Source organism: Pelecanus crispus, chromosome 7, assembly GCF_030463565.1.
Source record: "Pelecanus crispus isolate bPelCri1 chromosome 7, bPelCri1.pri, whole genome shotgun sequence".
NCBI lineage: Eukaryota > Metazoa > Chordata > Aves > Pelecaniformes > Pelecanidae > Pelecanus > Pelecanus crispus.
The window spans coordinates 46149044-46170225 of NC_134649.1; the positions used below are offsets into that span (position 1 = coordinate 46149044).

At 44.7% G+C, this 21182-nt stretch overlaps 1 protein-coding gene across 1 annotated transcript in view; it reads right to left on the reverse strand.

The window, feature by feature from the left end:
• Positions 1-21182, reverse strand: part of FOXP1 (forkhead box P1) — a 224376-nt gene that overhangs the window by 36965 nt on the left and 166229 nt on the right. The window contains exon 9 of the mRNA XM_075714560.1: positions 6573-6677. Within this exon, the coding sequence (XP_075570675.1) occupies positions 6573-6677 (105 nt within the window). The remainder of the gene's footprint in view (positions 1-6572; positions 6678-21182) is intronic.

A 21182-nucleotide genomic window follows, 5' to 3' on the forward strand; every position in this document is an offset into this window, starting at 1 on the left:
ATTCCGGGGGATACAACGGAATCGCAGGTAGAAGTGCGGGTTTATTATTTGTTTTCAGGATATCTTTATCCAGTTTTCTTTTTAACCTTCTCTCACTTAATACCCTTAATCTAATTATTTTCCATCAGACACGAGGAAGAAATTTCACTACAAATGGGTGACGATTAATATTACATTAGGAAAAAAAAAATATTGCACTATTAAAATGAAAGCAGAGTTATACATTCAAGGCACATTTCAAACCGACACCCAAGCCTGACAGCCCTTCAAGAATCCCAGCTCGCACATCTCAAAAGATTCTTCAATAACAGGGTTGGGTTTAAGCTTATATGTCAGGGCACAATGCAGCCCTTGTTTACCACCATATGGAGGTGCACACACAGAATTCTCCAAAAGTAAAGAAAGCAAAGGCTTAAAAGGAATGAGTCAAGAGCCTCCCTTTTGACAAAAGTAGCCTATTTCGACAGCTGATTCCCTCTTTTAAAAGCATACGGCACACATAAAATAAATACAGGTCACAAAAATTAACAAATCATCATAACTGTCTAATACATCCTGGGCTGGCTGCGGAAAAACAAGATCATTTTGGATTTATATCTCTAAGTATGGGATTTCCTGGACAGCTAATATCCACAAACAATCAAACACAGAGGACCATGAGAAAGAAGCAGCATTATTTCAAATTTGAGCTGAGAGTCGTGATTTTTAAAGGGCTGAAACAGGAACTGGAACTGAAATCTGAAGCAAGTAAATTCCTTTACTAGGCACTGATGGACACTGTTGTGTTTCTCTTGGCCCTGGCGGAGGCTTTTAGGTCACTGGGTTTTGGATGTTACAGCAGATGAAAATCTTAGAACCGCAGAAACTTCAAAAATGATAAATAACTCGAATCTTGCCCCCATCCTCAAAAAAAAAGAAAAAAAAAAACCCAAAACCTAATGATACTTCTCTAAAAAGAGTCGCACCTTTTTATGAGACCTGTTGCCAATATTAGTGCCACCGAATGATCTCATCTTTCATTCTGGCTAAATTCCAACACACAATTTCATTAACCCAGGTACTGCAGGTGATAAAACTCATTTTTCCCTAAAGAGACAGCTAAAAAGTACCAGTTATACATTTATGAAGTACCAGCAATCAAAATTATGGATTTTCTAAAAGGTTTTTAACTACTTTTATTGAAAGGAAAATCGCTGTCTCAGACTTTTGTGACACTATTGCTAATAATAAATTTTACCATTTAGACATCGCCGTAATATGGCAGACACTGTCAATAAAAGTATGAAACAAAGATGATCCTCGTCTCTTAAGTAATGCTTTCTGATTACACACCGGAAATTATAAGGCGAAACATAAACTAAGAGCACCTTAAGGTATAAAACGCAGTAACGCAAAATGACGCGCCTCGCTCTGGGTACGCCAGGGGCAAAAAAAAAATTTTCAAAAAAAAAATTTCATCGTGCGCAGCAGGCGGGCGCTCGAGGTGAAAATGTTCATAGGCGTGCGTAGAAATGAAACCCGAGGTGGCTGGGCTCGAGGTGGCCCGCCATTTCGCGGGCGGAGGAGCGAAGCAGGGTTCTCCTGAGGGACGCTACTTTGGGGTTCCTGGCAAACGGCGGAGGGGCGGAGCGGGGTTCTCCTCAGGGACGCTACTTTGGGGTTCCTGGCAAACGGCGGAGGGGCGAAGCGGGGTTCTCCTCAGGGATGCTACTTTGGGGTTCCTGGCAAACGGCGGAGGGGCGAAGCGGGGTTCTCAGGGATGCTACTTTGGGGTTCCTGGCAAACGGCGGAGGAGCGGAGCGGGGCTCTCCTCAGGGACGCTACTTTGGGGTTCCTGGCAAACGGCGGAGGGGCGGAGCGGGGTTCTCCTCAGGGACGCTACTTTGGGGTTCCTGGCAAACGGCGGAGGGGCGGAGCGGGGTTCTCCTCAGGGACGCTACTTTGGGGTTCCTGGCAAACGGCGGAGGGGCGGAGCGGGGTTCTCCTCAGGGACGCTACTTTGGGGTTCCTGGCAAACGGCGGAGGGGCGAAGTGGGGTTCTCCTGAGGGACGCTACTTTGGGGTTCCTGGCAAACGGCGGAAGGGCGGAGCGGGGCTCTCCTCAGGGACGCTACTTTGGGGTTCCTGGCAAACGGCGGAGGGGCGGAGCGGGGTTCTCCTCAGGGACGCTACTTTGGGGTTCCTGGCAAACGGCGGAGGGGCGGAGCGGGGTTCTCAGGGATGCTACTTTGGGGTTCCTGGCAAACGGCGGAGGGGCGGAGCGGGGTTCTCCTCAGGGACGCTACTTTGGGGTTCCTGGCAAACGGCGGAGGGGCGGAGCGGGGTTCTCCTCAGGGACGCTACTTTGGGGTTCCTGGCAAACGGCGGAGGGGCGGAGCGGGGCTCTCCTCAGGGATGCTACTTTGGGGTTCCTGGCTGCGAGGTTTCCCTCCCAGCATCCCGGGAGCACTAGAGGGCACTGTGGGATTTGGGCCACCCCGCCTCCACAGCTCCCGCCTCCCCTGCCGTGGCAGGAAGGTTACCTCAGGAGGGTGCAAAAGGAAGGAGAAGGTGGCCAGTTCCAAGGCACGGTGGGCTCTGGTGGCAAAAGGCCGGCTCGCGCGGCCCAGCAGGTGCCCGCCGGCAGCGAGGGGTGCCCCGGACGCCCCGGTCCCCGCGGCGGGCGGCAGCGCCCTCAGCAGCGCCCTGGCCAGCGAGGCGTTAGGGCTGGGGAGCCCCACGGGGCCGCCAGTAATGTAAAAACCTCAGGAGACATCCACAGACCAGCCTTTTCTCTGCCCTCGCCCCCTGCTTGATTAAAAAGTCTCTCTCGCGCTAACTGCAGATGATTTCACTGCAGAACATTCTGACATGCAAATGATAGCAATTAATGCCTTTGAAACAATTTATGATTTCCGGCCTACTTCAACATGTATTAGCATATACCTGGTTTCTTTAATATACACTTTGTTTTTCCAAAACCACAAACATAGTTGCTGGAATTTCATGTGGAAGTGCTTAAGGGGTTGAAAGTTAACACCTTTGTGAGCCGAGCAGTCTCACAGTTGCTGCTAAACAAAAGCCTCTTTGTAGCAGCTTTCTCGAAATGTTTTCTTAACATGTTCCAAGTAGTTTTAGGCAGGCAACTAAAGTAAACAAGATGTTACCATGATAAAAACACTTGTGAAAACATTACAGAGTGCACTTAGTAGTTTCTTTCACATAAACTCCCCTTCGTTTCATCAAAGTTAAATTCACATGAAGCAGATTACTAGCATCGCTGCAATATAGGATTGCAAGTTCTCTCCAAAGGTCTGCGTCCCTCTTTTAAAGAATAGATTCGATTTAAAAAGGGTACAGCCATGATTAAGCACATCTAAACCACAATCAAATTTAAAAAAAAAAAAAAAAAAAAAAAAGGGGGTGGGAATAAAACCCTACTCAGTCTTCTCCTTCCTTTTTTTTTTTTGCCCTGGATGCCTGGCTACCTTGCTGAATAAACCGCCCTCCCTCCAGCCGGGGTTTCCTGAACAACTTGCCGTATAAAGGGTATATATTTCTATCTGCAACGGTCTTTAAACACATGCAAATGAAATCAAGGATGTAGTCAATTCCGAAGGAAAGTCGCCCTGTGCTACTAATTGCTCCTTTCGCTGCCGCCTGCGAGAGGGGCCCTGGTTAACACGCGAGACACGTGTGCACCCTCCAGCCCTCACCTTGCTTCCCGCAGAGTGGCAGAAGGCCGTCGGGTCACCGCGGTGAGACTGGACTTGCTTTTGGTTTTAGGCTCGGGGAGTGTTCTGGAGCATGCAGGGTGCTACTGTTTCATTAGGCTTAGCAGCAGCCCCTGCTGCTATCAGTTAGCTCTAACTGATACGGCATCACATGATAACCGATGGCTGATGGATTAAAAAAAAAAAAAGAAAAAAACCCAAAACAATGCTATAACCGCAACTTATTGCAAAAAGAAATAGGGAAATAAATGCGTACAATAGTCAGCGTATCTGCTGGTTCTGATAAGCATCCTCCTGTTGGCTGTGAGTGAAAGACAACTAGGATCGTTATTTGTACAGTATTTATCTTTGAAATCAAGGGCCCTGTGGTGTACCTCACCTTGGGAACAAACACTACAGAACGATCACAGAAGAGTGTCAAATCTCTGGTTTTGATTTACCAACAGTTATGATATTTCTTCCTCAGGAGGAAAAGAAATGAACCATGTTTTAGACCTGCGAGTCCTTTTTTCTCCCTTAACTGTAGAATCATTTTATTGGCATATGGGGCTTTCATTCCACATGTAACTTCTCTTGGCTTTTTTTCACGGGCCTTTTTACGGAGGTAAGTGAAATTAAGCAATGCTCAATTGATACACGGGCTGTATTTCGCTTGGTAAACAAGAGCTTTCCTCTTGAGGGGACTGTCAAAAGAGCTTCACAGATTATACAAGTACCAGAAAGAAACTTCAAGCATCTACCTGTTATCTTTTCATTGAGTAATGAATTCTGATAAATGGCAATATAATTTAAGGACGGATGCTCCACAGGAGACTTGGATGGCTACGGTCTCATTTTATGAAGCAACGCTCACTTCCTAACAGTGTCAATACCCTGCTCGGGGACATTCATTTCTGCATTCATTCTGGGTTAAATATCACTCCGAACAATAAGACTTTGTCTGGACACTGCAGAATTTGGATAATGAGAAAATTTACACGAGCCGATGGGTTTAAGAAAGTTACGCGGAATACTTCCGTTGAAAGGTTTCAATGGGAGGAAAGAGAAAAAGATTGATGATAAGCGAGTGATAAAAGAACCAGAATTGTTGGAGCTGGGAGTAGACGGAGCCGCTTCAGGTCCAGCCCGGGCTGGTAATGGTTTTCGGGTTATTCCCACCTATCGATTGCCCCAAGTATCTCCTCCAGGTGAACTGGTGGACTTGGTCTACTTACTGAAACATCTCCAAAATACCATATAAAAATCAATCTTGCCTCTACCCAAGCCGTGTGACTTAAGGGCTGTATGGTCTACGCGTGGTCACGTCAAGCAGTCCGCTGCTCTGTAAGAAATCTTCCTGAAACCAACAGATCTAATCTGGAACAGGGGACTGGCACAAGAAGCAAAGGTGGCATAATCCGACCTTATGTGACTACACACGTTATTCCGATATCTAAGGCTACCACAGCACCTTCCCCTTGCATTAAGTGCAATGAAAATTAGAATTGTTTTAAAGGTCTAAATGCTATATAGCATGGTATATGAACATGAATGATCGGGCAAGTATGACAAGATTAGCATTTATTTCACTTAAGTGAACAACAGGACGAATTAAAAGAAATGAGGCCACCCTTCAGGGAAATTTATGGCTGGCACCTTCTTATTTTGTAATCCTCTTGGCAATGAGAACCTCCTCGTTACTGTACCATTCCTTACTTGTGCGTTTACACTAGGACCAGCGCTGCTCCTACTGAATTCAGGCGGCTTTTGCCAGTGGAAGCAGAACTGGCCCATTCTGTTCTGAGACCAAAAACCTATCTCTATCATCTAACATCATCCAACAAACATCCTCTGCTTGCTGTCGCCCTTCCCTCCCTCACATAAAAATCCAGGGAACTGCCCCAGAAAGAACAGATACAGCTGAACGTTTTGGGACTAATTCTACTTATCCATCCTGAAGAATCCCATGTATTTACATGGACTAACAATGAGATCACCACTGTAAATGGGAGCAGAATTTGTCCCTTTGTGCATTTAAAATCATAAACATTGCTTGGGCAGTTGCATCTTTTGTGATCTTACAACCGAATAGCCACACGGTACTTGGGAAAAGATCAGTGCCCAAACCTTCAAGAACCTGGGTGCACCCAAAGCATGTGTGTACCTGGCGATCTCCCCAGGCAGAGAACTCTTTTGTGATGGGAACGCTTTTTGCTCCAGCTCGGAGGGGTGAGGCTGATGGTTTAGCTGTGGAGCAGCCATGTGTAAGCTATTAGAGCTCTGCCGGTCCTTCCCTGCATCAGGATGCACGCATTACCACATACTAGTCCATAATGCACTGTTTATGCAGCGCGTAAAACTGTGTTCTTTGGCAGCAAGGAAAGGTCTGCAGCAAACTGCAGGGGCCCAATTAATATAATTATAGTTTATTTTTAGTAGTGTAGACTTTGTTCATTAGTTACTTATTTGACATAAATTAAATTTCACGTGATGTTCTGCAATTCTCTGTTCAATTATGGAGTTAATTTAAGACTAAATTTCTAAATTAAAGTGAAATCAAGGTTAAATCAAGGTTGTATTGTTTACTTTATCAATACTGCAACTTAAAAATTATTTAAATAAACTAAAAAAAAAAAGGCTGCGGAACTGCAAACACTCTATTTTATAGTAATACACTGAGCAAGACCATACTTCCCCCATGGGGCTAATTTACTATCCCCTGTTAAAACGTTCTTGAGCCTGATCCAAAAGCCACTGAAGTGAAAGGGAGCTCTCTGTTGACTTCAATGGGCTTTGCATCAGGCCCATGGTGAGTGACAGCACACAAAATTTCAGGGCATGCTTTCTGTACAATGCAAGTGCCAAAAAAACCGTCCTTACTTTAGAAACGACTGGAAGTCTTCACATACTGCTTCACAGCCTGGCCATTTGCATACACCGTGTCCATAGAGCGGATGGCTGTGTGAGTGCTCCTCGTGGGATAAACTGGAGGAGAGAAAAAGAGAAAAAAGTGGCATAACTGAAGGTACCACGCCAATTCATCTTCACAAAGACTCTTAAGAGCAGCAAGCAACAGATCCTGAAACATCCCTAACAGCTCACGGTACCCACCTGACTCTGCCCATGGTTCTTCAAAACAGAATTAAATACCATTTGCAGTGCAAAACGTGTCATTCTTAGTTAGCTATCCTCCTACATTTCATTGATTAATTAAAAGCTTTGTAAAGAATTTAAATTAACACGGACGGGGGAGAAATCATTTGACAGACCTGCTTAATATTCTGCTTGATATTTTGCGAAGAAATTTATGAACATTGCATATTTACAACTCAACTTCATCAGGAAGAAAAGTCATCTCCACGCAGCAGTGTATTCTTATAACACAATGCAACCGGACCTGAGGCTTTCCTCATCACTACAGAAAGAGGAAAAGCATCAAGTCTGCAGCCTTGGCTTTCCCACCATGTTATTTATTTACTGGGCTGCTTTTTTTTGTTTTTTATTTCCCCTCTCACACGCTGTTTCTTTGCACAAATACAGCCACCTTATAACCCAGTAAAGAAGGTTCACCAGTATTTTCAAACGCAAAAGTCATCATAAAAAAAGGAATCATGTAATCAAAGGATTCCTCAGTACGAGGGGTTAGTGGGGGCTGTTAACCTTGCTAATATTTGGCAGGAACGTCACAGAGCTTTACTAACTACTGAAAACAGGCTTAAAGAAAAAAAATTCGTATGAGCACTAAGGGGTTAATCCTTCAGCGGGATTCCAATCAATACGTAATGATTTGGCTGCACTGATCCAAGTCATGAGACGCTTTGATCCAGGCCATGTGGTGCTCAGGGAAATGTATCTGTTGCACTAACTGATGAACCATATTCTGAAATATCTTCTTTATTCAACTTCTGCATGGAAACTTCTTAAGTAAAGGAATTATTTTTGCAACAATTTCCATAACCTTAGATGACTTTAAAAATCAAATGTCAAAATAATACTGAAATCTCTATTTTATGCTCACACACATATCTATGTTTCATAGCAAATCTTTTTGCTACAGTATGCCTGTGCTGTATTATGAACTTCAAACATACACAAAGGATATGAACACATACCAGCATCTAGGTGTGGCTTTTATGACTTATTTTATCCTGGATTACAGGTAACGTTATGGATAAACGCCTACTTTTTGCCATTTTACTTTTATACACATGTGGAAATGCTGTTTATTCTTGTTCTGTAATATTATCTGCCTGCATACTATAATGAAATTGTGTTCTTCTATTATTTCTGATGCATTGGATAGTTAACATCACCATAGAACATACTCCTGAGATGTCATCCCCAAATGCAAAGAAGTTGCAAGAGAAATTCTTGTCCACATTCTGCCACTTTTGACTTTAGGCCCAATGAGAATCTGAAGATAACCAAAGGTGCTTTTTTAATTATTTTTGATTTTTTTTTTTTAAATTAAAAAAAAGGTACAGATCTGACTGGAAAAGGTATTATGAGTTGTACATGACCCTAAATCATTATTTCATTAAAATTGTATTTTTGGCTGTTTACAAATAGTTCTTGAAGCATAAATATATATATATGTGTAAGGTAATTTCCTAAAAAACTCCACTGTAGGTGAAGAGACTTACAAAGGCCTTTTCTGTAAGGGAATATTGCACTGGTTTAACTTTAGCATTTTTTTTTAAATGTGCAAGTGGGGAAAAGCTCTATCAGTTAAGTTTTTAAAAGAACAAAGGGACCGATGCGTTCCTTGCAAGGAAATTAGAAAAATGCTACACCACACATTTCCTCAGCTGAGAAAGAGGGAGGATGGCTGAAGGAACACCGTCCACCCAAGCCAGACAGACATATGGTCAAATGCCCTCCATACACATCGGAAAAGAATAATTCAGAAAAATAATGGGTTTTATCATCTGCTTCCATACCTGAATACAGCAAGGGGTGAGAAAGTAGGCTTTCATGTTAACACTCCATTAAAGTCCATGAAGACTACATATGAGAGTTACGATTTCAGTGTGTTTGGCAGAACCCAAAAAGAAACTGCATTGTATTAATTTACACAGCGCGCGTTATCCATACGCCCGGATGAGTGCAGAAACGCCATGTGACGCCAAGTAAGGAGTCAGTCCCCTGTGGGTTTTAAGCACTGTAAATCTCATTATAATATCAACAGGAGTCACATGGCTTAAACCCCCAGCAGGGTTTTTTAAAGTTTCTCTGTGAGAGCCTAAAGGCCATGGCCAAGTCAACGGAAAGAGCCCTACCGAGATTTGTATTTGTTTTTTAAATCCAAGTGCAAATCTCTCTTCTTTCCAGGGAACTTGCACAGGACAAGACAAACCATGTAGGACATGACACCCCGGTATTGTGTCCAAAGAAAATGACAGAATGACCAAGACAGTATCAGACTGCAAACGATGCTCAGGATGTCAAAGTCTAGCGCTGCTAATAACCAGAAAGACTGGTGCTGACTGTAAACGGGAACTTAAAAGGTCACTTTGCTAACACGATGCTAAGCGTAACATACTTAACACCTACGTATAGCTTCCACTGCCGTTCGACAAAGGAGGGTAAGGACTTCAACTTACCAAAAATAGACACTTTGAAAAGAAAAAAAAAAACCCCTCTATTGAAAGACAAATGCAGGCACCCTCCATAGGCAGCGTGCCTTTCCCAAGGCAGCTACTCCCATCCCGCCCGGGGCGGGTTTCAGCAGTGCCTTTCGGTGACCTTTATGTGTCAGTATCAGATTACTGCTATTTTATCCATCCCACTTTTAAAGATATTATAGATTGCCACTTGTTCCCTGATAGAGCCTGAAGAAGCACCTCAAAACAAAACAAAGAGCGGGTTTATACAGAAGCCGACCTAACGCACAAAGGATACAGCCAGTGGAAATGAATGGAGAACTCTGTTTAACCGATCTAAGTGCTCACTTTGTTTGAGCAAATAGAGGTGGGAAATGAAGATTTTAATCCAATACATAAACAAACGGCTTTGCGGGCACCATGCAAACCTATAATCTTAAATTGTTCAATGATATTTTGTCTGCATGCAAGCACAGTTTCTGTAATCTGGATGCATCCTTGGTCTCGCTGCCGGAGACAGACTTGTAGAAGATCTGAGCATTGGCAAGCAGAAGCAAGTTTTAGGTCTGTTTGATTTCTAATGACACATTAGAGTAGGTGTTTGTTTCTGTCACCCTCTCCTTCCCAGAACGCATATTCGTGGTCGGGTACTGGTGATGCAACACTAGTTAGTGGAAGTGATTTTATAACGAGACATAATTTTCAAAGAAATGAAGGAATAAATGATGTAAAAATCAAGATTATGTGGGGTTTTTTCCCTCCTCCTAAGGGATTTGCATACAAAATACTTAACACAATAGAATTACTTCCAAATAATGCAATAGTGCAGCGATATTACATTGAAGTACAGCAAATAACCCTCTGGCAAGTAAAATGTCTTGCGTAAGTCAGCTTATTCATGACATACGACAGAGTAACGAAATCCATGTGGGAAGCCGAGAACTGCGTAAGTGTCCACTGATTTTTCTGCTGCCTCCAGCCCCGTTTCCAGTAAGGAGGAGAGGGGAGAAGGGCCAGCCACTTCCACAGCTCCTCTGGGCTTGCTGGAGAGAGGAGAGGAGTTTTTACCTCTGCCTTCTTCAACCTATGCCGCTTCAAAAGCCCAAGGATCTCCAGAGGATCTGGAAGCAAATTCACCACCTACTCTCACAGGGACGGCTGTCGAAGCTGGTACTTGCACAGCCCCGCTCACCAGGACCACTTCAGCCATTTAACTTTTGGAATCTATCTGCTGTGCTACAGCATCACTGAAGAATCGCACTCTGGGACACAAAAGCACGGGAGATAAGAGAAACCACAGGCAGCTAAGCCCCGATGGAGAGTAAAAATGACAGCATACCCCAAAGAGAGATGGGAACACACAGGGTCTTGGGGAAAGTAGCAATCAAAGCACTAGCATGAAAGCTACCTGTGCTGTATGGTTTAATTCAGCCCATACTCACCAACCACGTGAAACTGGGTACCATGCCCATACACACTGGCAAAAAAGTCATGGGTGGATATAAAAACCAGCTAAGCAGAAGCCTCAGTAATAGTACGTCTGCCACACAGTGGACCATATTTTAAATATTCATGACGCTGACATACTTCGTATTGCACTCCCTCTCTCCCACATCTGCTTGGGCCAACGATCTTTGCCAAAGCACTGGGGGAAGTCAGCGAGAAGCATTCTTGATTTTTCTATTACAGCTACGAAGCATCTGCTCACGTTCTAACGGTGCGGAGAACATGCCTGAGCCACCTGCACACTGAAAAATCAATACCACATCTCCTGCTTCTCTGTTGGAAGGGGTTTTGAGCAGAGCACCCACAGAAACTGCAGAATTGCATCCCCCCCCAATTTTATTTTATTTTATTTTATTTCTCAGGGGCAATGGAAAGCGACCTCATCTTTGCCAGCTGCCATGAAACCGGTGTCGGTGTACGGTCCAGGCAGGACCACGGGGCTCAGTCTCACACCACATTCCCCCTTGGGGCTGACACGGATGGCACAGCCATCGAGGCAAAATGCCACGATTTTGGTCCTGTATAGGAGGAGGAGAGACACAACTGGGAACCAACACGGGTCTCCCGTATTCGTGACCACCCAGCGAGCTCTAAAGATCATTGAAAGGCACCATCGGAATAAAGTTGGTGAAAATGTCACAATTCTCTGAGTCAGAAACACTCGCTGTATTTGATTTAAAATCAAAACGGAAGCAGTAATGATTAAATCCTTGTACCAACTGTACTTGAATGCAAGCTCGTGCCTTCATGACAAAATCAATTGAATAAAGATGTGTTTTGCAGTGAAGTTGCACTGGTGCAAATCCTTCTGAACTCTTACTAAGGTGGCTTAGCACCCCCTTCCTCTCTAAACTGCGAATTTAAAAAAACCCCAATAATTAAAAAATAATAATTAAAAAAAAAAATCGAGAAAGTATTGTCATATACTGACTACTAGCTGTATACGGACTACTTCTAGATATCCACGCTTCCATCCAAATCTCAGTGACTGCCCAGAAAGCAGGTTACTTGATCTGAACAGAGAATCGTCTGAGCAGGGTAAATGCCTCCCCGCTGCTGGATAAAGCTCAGCAGAGGGTTGTGGGCCTTCGGGAGAGGTGGCATTTGACGTGTGTGGCCAGTGGCAGCTCTTTCTAGAGCTGGCTTGCACATTTTTAGTCCACGTCCAGACCTAGGACTAGAAGCAGCTCATGTTTTACATCAAGCCCTATTGGAAGTAACAGGAGAGGTATATTACATTTTAAATGACTACACCAATTTAAGACAAATCAGGTTAAAACTGCAGCCTACAGGCTGAAATCCTGTCTTCTAATCGGTGTGCGCTAACTTGTAGCATAAGAAAAAGAAAAATACCCAGAGCCACAGCATTGCTGTTGTAACGCAAGGCCAGCAATGCGCCCCGAACCACTGCTCCCCGTCCTCACGCCTCTTGTGGCGTTAATTCTCCAAATGCCTGTTGCAAGGAAAGCGCTGGAGCGTTTGCAGCAAGACTAAGAGAAAATCTGGCTAACATTCCCCTTCTCTTCTACCCCCATCCCCGCTGCAAAGAGTATAACCAGACTGGATAATTATACGCAACATCTTCTGGTTTTGATCTATGCACTGATGGTTTGGATTATTAATCAACGTTATGACCCTCCAGCACTCTCGCAGTACTACGTACTTCTTCCAGCGGCACCCCCTCTCCCAGCCCCGCAGCAGAGCAGCCACGGCCCGGACAGCTGCTGCCCTACATCCTTTCCTTGGAGGAACTGAACGAATTTCTAGACCATTTAAAAGAAGTGCCCATTGCAAAAAACCCAGTACTGAATCCGTCACTTATCTCAGGTGGAAGTTCCATTCCTGCACTTGAATTAACGAGTTTCTCTACTATTTAAAACTCTTATTTTTATTTCAACCTTGTGCCTAGGTACTGTAGCGAAAAGTACATCAAATATACCCAGGCGCACACGATTTGAAACGCTGGATTTTAAATTCCACCACTGCTAACTAATGAGAACAATTTTTTCCCCTCTTCTTCTTTGTAGCATCACTTCATGTACTTACATACCATAATCACATCCTCCTAGAGCCTCTATTTTTCCAGGGTGTAGATCTTTAATTCCCTTTAATCTGTCTTCATAGCCTATTCCCTCCAACTCCTTTATCATCCTAGCTGCTCTCTATATTTGCTCCAGCTTCTCTTTATCCTTTCTGCAAGAGAGTGGCCAATTGTACATCACACTCTCGATGTGGTTTAACTGGTTCTGCATAAAGCAGAACAGGAAGAAAGGAGGGCTCGGATGCAACACGCATGTTTACGCCTCCCATGACTGCATTTACCTTTTCAACTAAGACATGGCACAGGGTGTCCCACCTTAATTTCTCAACCCCGATTATGCCTCAGCCATTTCCCACACAACTGATGCTGAGCAGCTGACGTGTCACGTCAAACCGGCGGTTTGGAATTTTTATTTCCTAGCTGGGCTACTTTCGACTTATCCCTGCTAAATCTCATTTTATTCCTCTCTGAACAGCCTCCTAATTTATTCAGATGAAAATGGATTGATTCGGTAACTTTAGTTTAATTAGGGAAAAAATGTGAATTCTTAGGGTTGGGGGGGAGGGTGGGGTTCTGTGGTTTTTCTGTGATGGTTTTTTTTTTTTTAACTGACTTTCAGCACATCCCATCCCTCTTACACACCCAATTCGTATGGCAGAGGGAGGTGGCAACGGCAAGGCTTTGGCCCCGATTCAGCAATGCTTTTAAGAACACGCGCAAGTTTAAAAACGCAGGATTAGACCTTGGACTTCACTGAGACTGAGGTGTAAAATTACAAATGTACATACATACCGTGTAAAAAGATCCTGCTTGCCAACCTTATTTTGTTGTAATTTATATTCTGTTGTTATGTTTAAATTTATAGTAAAAGAAAACACTGAGAAACAAGATCTATTCTTGTTTAACAAAATCATATTCTGTTACATTTAGAGTCGCGGCAAGTCTTTCACCCTTATATAAACCGGCGATACATCAACAAATATGATTAACACGGATTATTCACGTCAGTATTTTTCACCCCTGTTTTCCACAGGCACAACAAAACCCGCGCAGAAGGTGACTGTCACATCACACAGAGCCTGGCAGCTCGCCGGGGGAGCCTTCACCCACCGCACTCCCCTGCGGCAGCGAGGGAAGTGCCCTTTGGGAAAACGTTTATAAAAAAAAATAATTAAGATAAGTAACGACTCCAAGGGAGAAATACAGTGAAAGGATTGAATTTGCCCTGCCACACGCTTTCCCTCCGAAGAATGCTGTTTAAAAAAGCACTAAAATCGAGAGGACACAAGCCTGCTTCCCCAGGGAAGCGTGCTGAATCATACAGGTAGTGTAAATATCATATGCTGCTGCAGGTGCTAGGCGGTCTATTTGTTTGTGTTTACTAAAAGGCATAACAAATAGTCACACTAAAACAGACCAACATTTGGCATTGGAATGACAGACACCAGAGCAGCCATAAATCACATTCACTTGTTTAGATTGGAACCGCTGTGCGACGCCGACGCTTCAGCCTCCCTTTTTCGGAGAGCCCCTTTGCTGCGATTTGCCCCTTACAGGGGCAGCCACCAGCTCCTGGCTGGGCAGCATCGCCGTGCACGGTAGCGAGGGGCTCAGCATCCTTCCCAAGTACGGCACACCCAAGAAAAGCCATGCAACATTGAAAAAAAAAAAAAAAAAAAAAGAAAAAAAAAAAGAAAAAGAAGTACTAAGAAACCGACTTGCATGACATATATGGCCAGCTAACACCGTCTACAGCCTTGCAACTTCTGAGTTAATTCACAGTATAAACGACGAGGAAAATGTTTCTTCCGAGCAAGACTTCCTGTAAACTGTTCATTAGAGCGGCGCTGGGCACAGGGCTGGTGCACCTGCTGATTAACCATGCGCTCCAAGAATAAACAAAAACCCAAGCCAGCGAGATTGTTCTGGAATTTGCTCAGAGCCGATTTTTCTTCCCCCACATTATAAATTGGATTCTACAGTAAAACAAACAGCAGAACATAGGTTGCCGAGAGTTAAAATCTACTTTTTACACTACATTGACCACAGCACCCACAGGCACAGCTACAATGTCTTTCTATGAATGGGACAGATTGCCATATGGATGCAGACACTGAACAAGCTGTACAACTCCTGGCGACAAGTGCCTAGGGGACTGTCCTATATTAGCACCACCTGTGCTGTGGAAATTGTGCTCTGTGTATGAAATGGTATTTAAGGGCCCATCACGATGTTATTTTTGAGTACACACAAAAAGGAAAATTGCAGTTAAAAAGAATTCGCTGGCTAGCGGATCTGTTGCTCAGTTCCCGAGATCGTTTCCCAAAGGAATAGTTATCGTCTTTATTGACGCAGCCCAAGATGACAAGCTGCAACACATATTAGCAGTTTCCCTGCCTGGGCTTATACCATCGTTTTAATGAGAAGAATACACTTTATAATACATGTACGTCTTTCCTGATCACACAGAAGAAGTTACAGCCCTCCCACCATAACACCACCGGCTATATGGCAAAACACCCCATGGCATCACACAAACGTTGCTCCAGCAGCAAGCAATGCAACGTGAATTTTCCTTGGGCTCCTTCCCCCACCCTTCCATGTGCAGCAGGTAGAGCCAGAAATCCCGATTACCAAATTTCAATGTGCATCTCACTGCTTTGCAAATACACCCCTGTCTGACAGACAAAAATAGAGCTCCAGATTAGCACAAGATGTGGAGGGATGGGGGGAGAAGGGCAAAGAGGTTTGAGCAGTATCTAGCTGCTCCACGAGAAGAGATTTCCCCCTCTCCAAACTGCAAGAAAAAAATGGATGCCAAGAAAAAGAAAAGTAAAATAAATTGAATTAAAGAAAAACAGTTGTAAAGTGAACATTACAACCTGGGAAAAATGATGTCATTTTATTGAGAAACTCATTTTTTTCCATTAAACCGTAGTGAAACGGATAAAGTTTATACAGCTTAATGGTGGAGTTTTACTTTAAATGCTACTCAATATCTTAGCGGTACGATATAACATGATATAACAGCTGTCATACTAACTGCTCGATTTTTATTGAACAGCAGAGAAAATAGTCACACAAAAATCACCTAACTTCTCCTCTACTTTTATGGCATTTTCGAGGGTGTTTCTTTTCCACTCTCAGGCTGCGATACGTACGATAAAAATGTAACACGGCTCTTCATTAGCTCCCTGCTCAGCTCTTTAGGACAGTCAGAGCTCCCGAGCAAACGCTGAGGAAGGACAACTTGCACACAGGAGGAAATAAAAAGAAACAGGAATCCACGGTGCAGTAAAACAAAACCAGGTCCCTTTTTAAGACTACTACATAAACACCTCTAATAAAAGAAGAGGACAAATTTTCATTGGACTTTAAGTATTTAGACAGGAATGTTTTAGTAAAAGTTTAACTGCAAAGTGCATGCAATTAACAGAAAGCCATCAGCTATTTCTCTGGTATGTAAAAATAGCATTAAGCTGTATTAAATGCACGTGTAAGTATCTCAGTTGCAAGAAAAGGGAGGAGATATGCAAAGCACTCCGATATCAAACAATGATCTGTTGGCCAGATGGAGGAATAAAACAATACATATGCTAAAATTTGGAAAAGTTCTGTTAGGCGTCTGCCAAGGCTCACCCAATCTATTTTAAGTGCTTTTTGATACATTAGCTTAGTGTTTGGAGTCGTACAAGTGATGGTTATTACACGGGACCAGAGAGCAGCGAAGCGCTGGCGTGCAGGAGCTCCCTGACGCCGGGCAGCTTCCCGAGGAGGGCCGGGTGTCAAACGCGGCACCCTTGTCCGGCCAAGGGCCACACCAAGCAGTCACTGACTGGTTAACTTCGCATCTCTTGTAGGGAAAAAACGAATAAACTACAAACAATTTTCCAGGGCTTAGCGAAACAAGTCTTTGAAAAGCATAATTTGATTAAAGAGCTCCCGGGCAGACTGAGGAGCACGCGGCATCGTACAACTAATTTAGCAGAAGGTTTCTCAAAAAACGTGAGTGCCATAAGTGTGGGCAAGGCCGAGGACGCTACACACCCAATTTTGAAAAGCGCTAACAATAAAAAGTGCCTGATAAGGCTTAAAACTGAAGATTAGCAACTCCAGTTCTGAGTCACGGCTGATATTTTTTCAAAGCCGATTACAGAGAGAAGTGACTCAGACGGGGAGAGCAGAGCAACTGCTGGTGATGTCTTTGGCAGGGGAGCGAGCGCCAAGGATCAGGCAGCGGGATGCTTCGGGTGTCTCTGCACATAACGAACGGCCAGCGCCCTGCTCCGGCTGTCGCAGAGTCACCGTCGCCGAACAGCCCAACCGCCCTCACAGGTGCCACACCTGTGCTAGGTGCAATGAGAAGAAATACAGCAGCCATGTGGGAAGCGGGATGGTTTATCGGATACGCAGCTGGGCATCCAGGCTCGGCTCGAGCCTCTGCCTCCAACCCAGCTCCGCAGCGAGGAAGCTGCATGGAAGCACCTGAGTGCTCAGACCATGGGTAACAACGTAAGGGTCATGATGGCGTTTGTGCACATGGAGCAGCTAAATACCTCTGGGAGGAAAGGTCCCGGGAACGCCGATTTCTTAAGGGAAAATGGATTTGAGGTAACCTAATCTAATGCAACTCTGCTGATGGTAAAGTATAACGAGCTAAAATCAACTGCGCGGAGCAACTGAGAGGAGCCGACACGGATGAGCAGATTTGCTGCTGGCACCAGTGCAGAACGAATGCCAGGGACTACGCGGAGAGGCAGGCCAAGAGAGGATCAGGCCCTGGGAGCATATGGACTGCAGGCTGAATTGTTTCATCCCGAGCATTAATAATGGACTGAAGTCTGTAGTTCTTAATTGTGCTGAATCCTAATGCCCTCATCTAAGGGCCTTGGGATTTTGATGGAGGATCAGCTGGCATGGAAGATAACAACAGTAAAACACAATGCATTAAGCCTAACCAGCCGATCAATGGTCTGCCACGCCGTTCCTCTCGCTTCCCTTCAGAGCCTTCTCCAGACTCCTTCCTCCCGCGACGCTGGCAAGAAAAATTCATTTAAAAATCCCCTCGTTTATCCCACCTATTTTTCCTATGAGATGGCTCCTTGCTTACGTGGAAGGACAAGACTCGAGCATGGTTGGAAAGCGTATAAAGACAACAGGGAACAAACATGGGATTGCTGGCAGATGGAGAAAGGTCTCTTGGACATGCAGCCTTTACCTCCAACTCTTCACCTCACCTCTTGCAAACAAGACGCTTTTCCTCAATTAACAGGTCTGGACCTTCATTCACTCCCTTGTTTACGTACAGCCTCCATCGTCCTGTCGCTGCTGCAGTCCATACAGGAAGGTGCCAGGGGATGGGACCAGCACACAGGCGCCCGCAGCACCCCACAGCACCCCCAGACCTCCCGGCTCAAGCCCAAGTGGAGCCAACCTCCACTGACCGCAAAGCGTTCTGCTTTTCCAAACCAACCCACGTCGGGAATATTCCCAAGCACGTAGGTTTCACGATGCTCGCTGCTCATCAGGTTATAAAGTTAGTAGTCACCCGCTTTGTTTTGCTCTTTTCCTTAAGAAGATAATCAAGCTTCCCCCAAATAAGATGCAGTGGAACGAGATGGAAAGCGGGCACTGTCCTTGACACTTCTAAGCACAGCAGATGTACTTAACTGGCTCCCGTTATTTATTTATTTACTTGTGTAGAGAAAATGCTTGTTACTGAAGAAGCCCAAATGCTGATAAGATGATGAGTGGTTTGCATGCTGGTTGATGGTCTCACTTTCGCTTATCCTGAGTGAATACAAGTATCTATAACTAAATATTTCCCTTAGGGTACTGATGACTGAGGTATGTTTATTGCATTGAGTGAATTTATATATATAATCAGCACAATAAACATTATTAAATTGTCTGAGTAAAATCAAAGCATGAAACACACAGTCAGTGCTGAATTCTAATGATGCTGAATGCCCATGATTGCATGGGGAAAGGATCTTAACAAGCCTTGATTTGAGCTTTGGCATCCGCCTCACAAATCACACGAAATGGTCTCTCTTTAATAGTGCTGAATATTGATAAATGTCTCTGCACGGCACAACAGGGAAGTTGGTCTCTATTGGCAATCTTTACCAAAGTGTGTTTTTTCCTTCTCTACACTCAAGGGTTTACCCTGAATGATTTAATTATAATTTTCCTTGTGTAAGACAAATTAAAGAGGAGAGTAGGAGTGTCATGCCAAAGCAGATTATTTATCTCCTTAACAGATTGCTGTGCACCAAACCCCAGAGCTGCTGCTGCTGCTACTTACAGAAACTGGGCAAAATGTGGGACAAAAGCATAGATGTAATATACATTTAAAGCTCAAATGAATGAAAGCATTAACCCATTATTTACAGCTGGAACTATCTCATTCCTGTCAAAGCCATACAGAGAGCACACAGAAACCAAGAGCAGCCCCGCGATGCTCCCCGGCCCGTGCCCAGGAGTGGAGGATGCCTCCTGCTTTCAAATGTGTTCTTGCTTTTCGGACGTCCCGGGGTGACCCCGGCCACCCGCCTGCCATTTGCTTTTTTCGCCATAAAGGAGAACTCTTTTGACCGCTCGGCGCCGAGCGCGGCAGCCCCGCAGCAGCCGGTGTCACCGGTGACACCAGAGCTGCGTCCCCGCAGCCCGCGCAGGATTACAGCTTTGCCGTACACAACCGTGAGGCTGGGCCCGTGGCACGGCGACGCGCGGGCACGCCGAGCGGCCAACGACTGTTTCTCCTGTTGTTTTAAACCCCTTCTTTATAACCAAAACATGTCTTTACCCAAGACGCATAGCGGAGCTGCTGCTCGCCCGATGACTTTTATGCAGGTGCCTCCGCGGTCAGCCGCGTGCCTCCTGTCTCACAGGTCCCGAGCAGCCTCGCAACCTGACCTGTGGGATCAGGAACCCCGTAAAACACAGCCTGAACTGTCCCAGTGACACGTGCCAGAGATGACAGTGACGACAGTAACTCCCACATAACCAACCTGCCTCCTGCAGCACACTCCTTCTCAAAAGCCCAAGGGGAGGGGAGGGGGGAAAACAGCTTTACAGCACACCCTAAAAGTTAATGTTACCTGTATATGATTATTTATTGCTGCTGGGCAGTCGTTATGATGTGGCTGTGGTTAACTGTTCGGACACTTACAGTTTTTACTATGTGCTTTATACTGTTGTTTAAATCTAAATAAATAGCTCTTTGTTGTATCAGACCAAAGCTAACAGCCAGTTGCACAGAAGGTGCAGGAATGAGAGGGGAAAGCCACAACCCAAAAACCTGTCCTGGCCAGTCCAAAGCTGCGGACTCGTGTGACGGGAGGCAGAGGGCTGACAGCTCCCCGTGAGCCCCTCCAACAGCCGCACCTGACCCAAGCCTGGGCTCAGGACCACCGCCACAAGCCCAGTTGTATTCCCAAGCTCAGCTGTGCTGAACCAGCTGGGTACAAGAACATGCATAGATTTGTCTCCCAGTCATGCTCCCACCAGACCCGTGATTTTTTCTAGTCTTACCCTTTGCAATCAAAAAATGACCAAAACCCTGCTCACGCCTGTGCTCTCTCTTTTGTAAGTATGCTAAAAAGTCACCTTCTGTGGGCTTCCAAACACACACCTGATGGTGGAGCACAGCGACTCTTTCCTTGCTGCTCACTCACCACCCCGAACTCCCTGCCTGTAGATAAACACCCTTTCAGAAAGGAAGCCAGTGCAACCCATCTCAACAAGAGGAGTTTCTGTGTCATATGAAATCCAGGCAGGCACCACAGTGCCTGATGAGACTGCAACAAAATCCTTAAGTGCATCAGTAGGCATTCTTCTGTGTGTAGTCTCCTACTCTACTTATGGATAAAGATGTAATTCAATCACTGCAGCAAATGGATGGCACAAACCTTCCACGTACCAAATGGAGACAAGATAAAGCAAAGTCTGTAGCTCTCTTATTTGTATTCCTAAATATACCTATTTTTGTATTTTGATATTGTAGAGAACTCAATAGATGTGGAAGGGAAGTATTATGGCAAGCTTTAACAATAACAGCTATCAATTCAACCACGAGGGATTTTAAGTTTTCTAACCTATACAGTCTCAAACAATACCATGGCATGTTTATACCTTCCTAATTAATTTATTGGAACTTCACTAATAAAAACATATGTATCGCTTTGTTTGTAGATCCCAGTTGCCTCCAGGCCACAATTACAGAACTCAGACGCATGGATTTTCAGTTCTGCTTGACAGCAGACAGAGAGAAAACTCTCACTTCAGAAGAGATTCCTGTATTTCCACTGCATTTCAAACTTAACAGCAGTGGCAAAC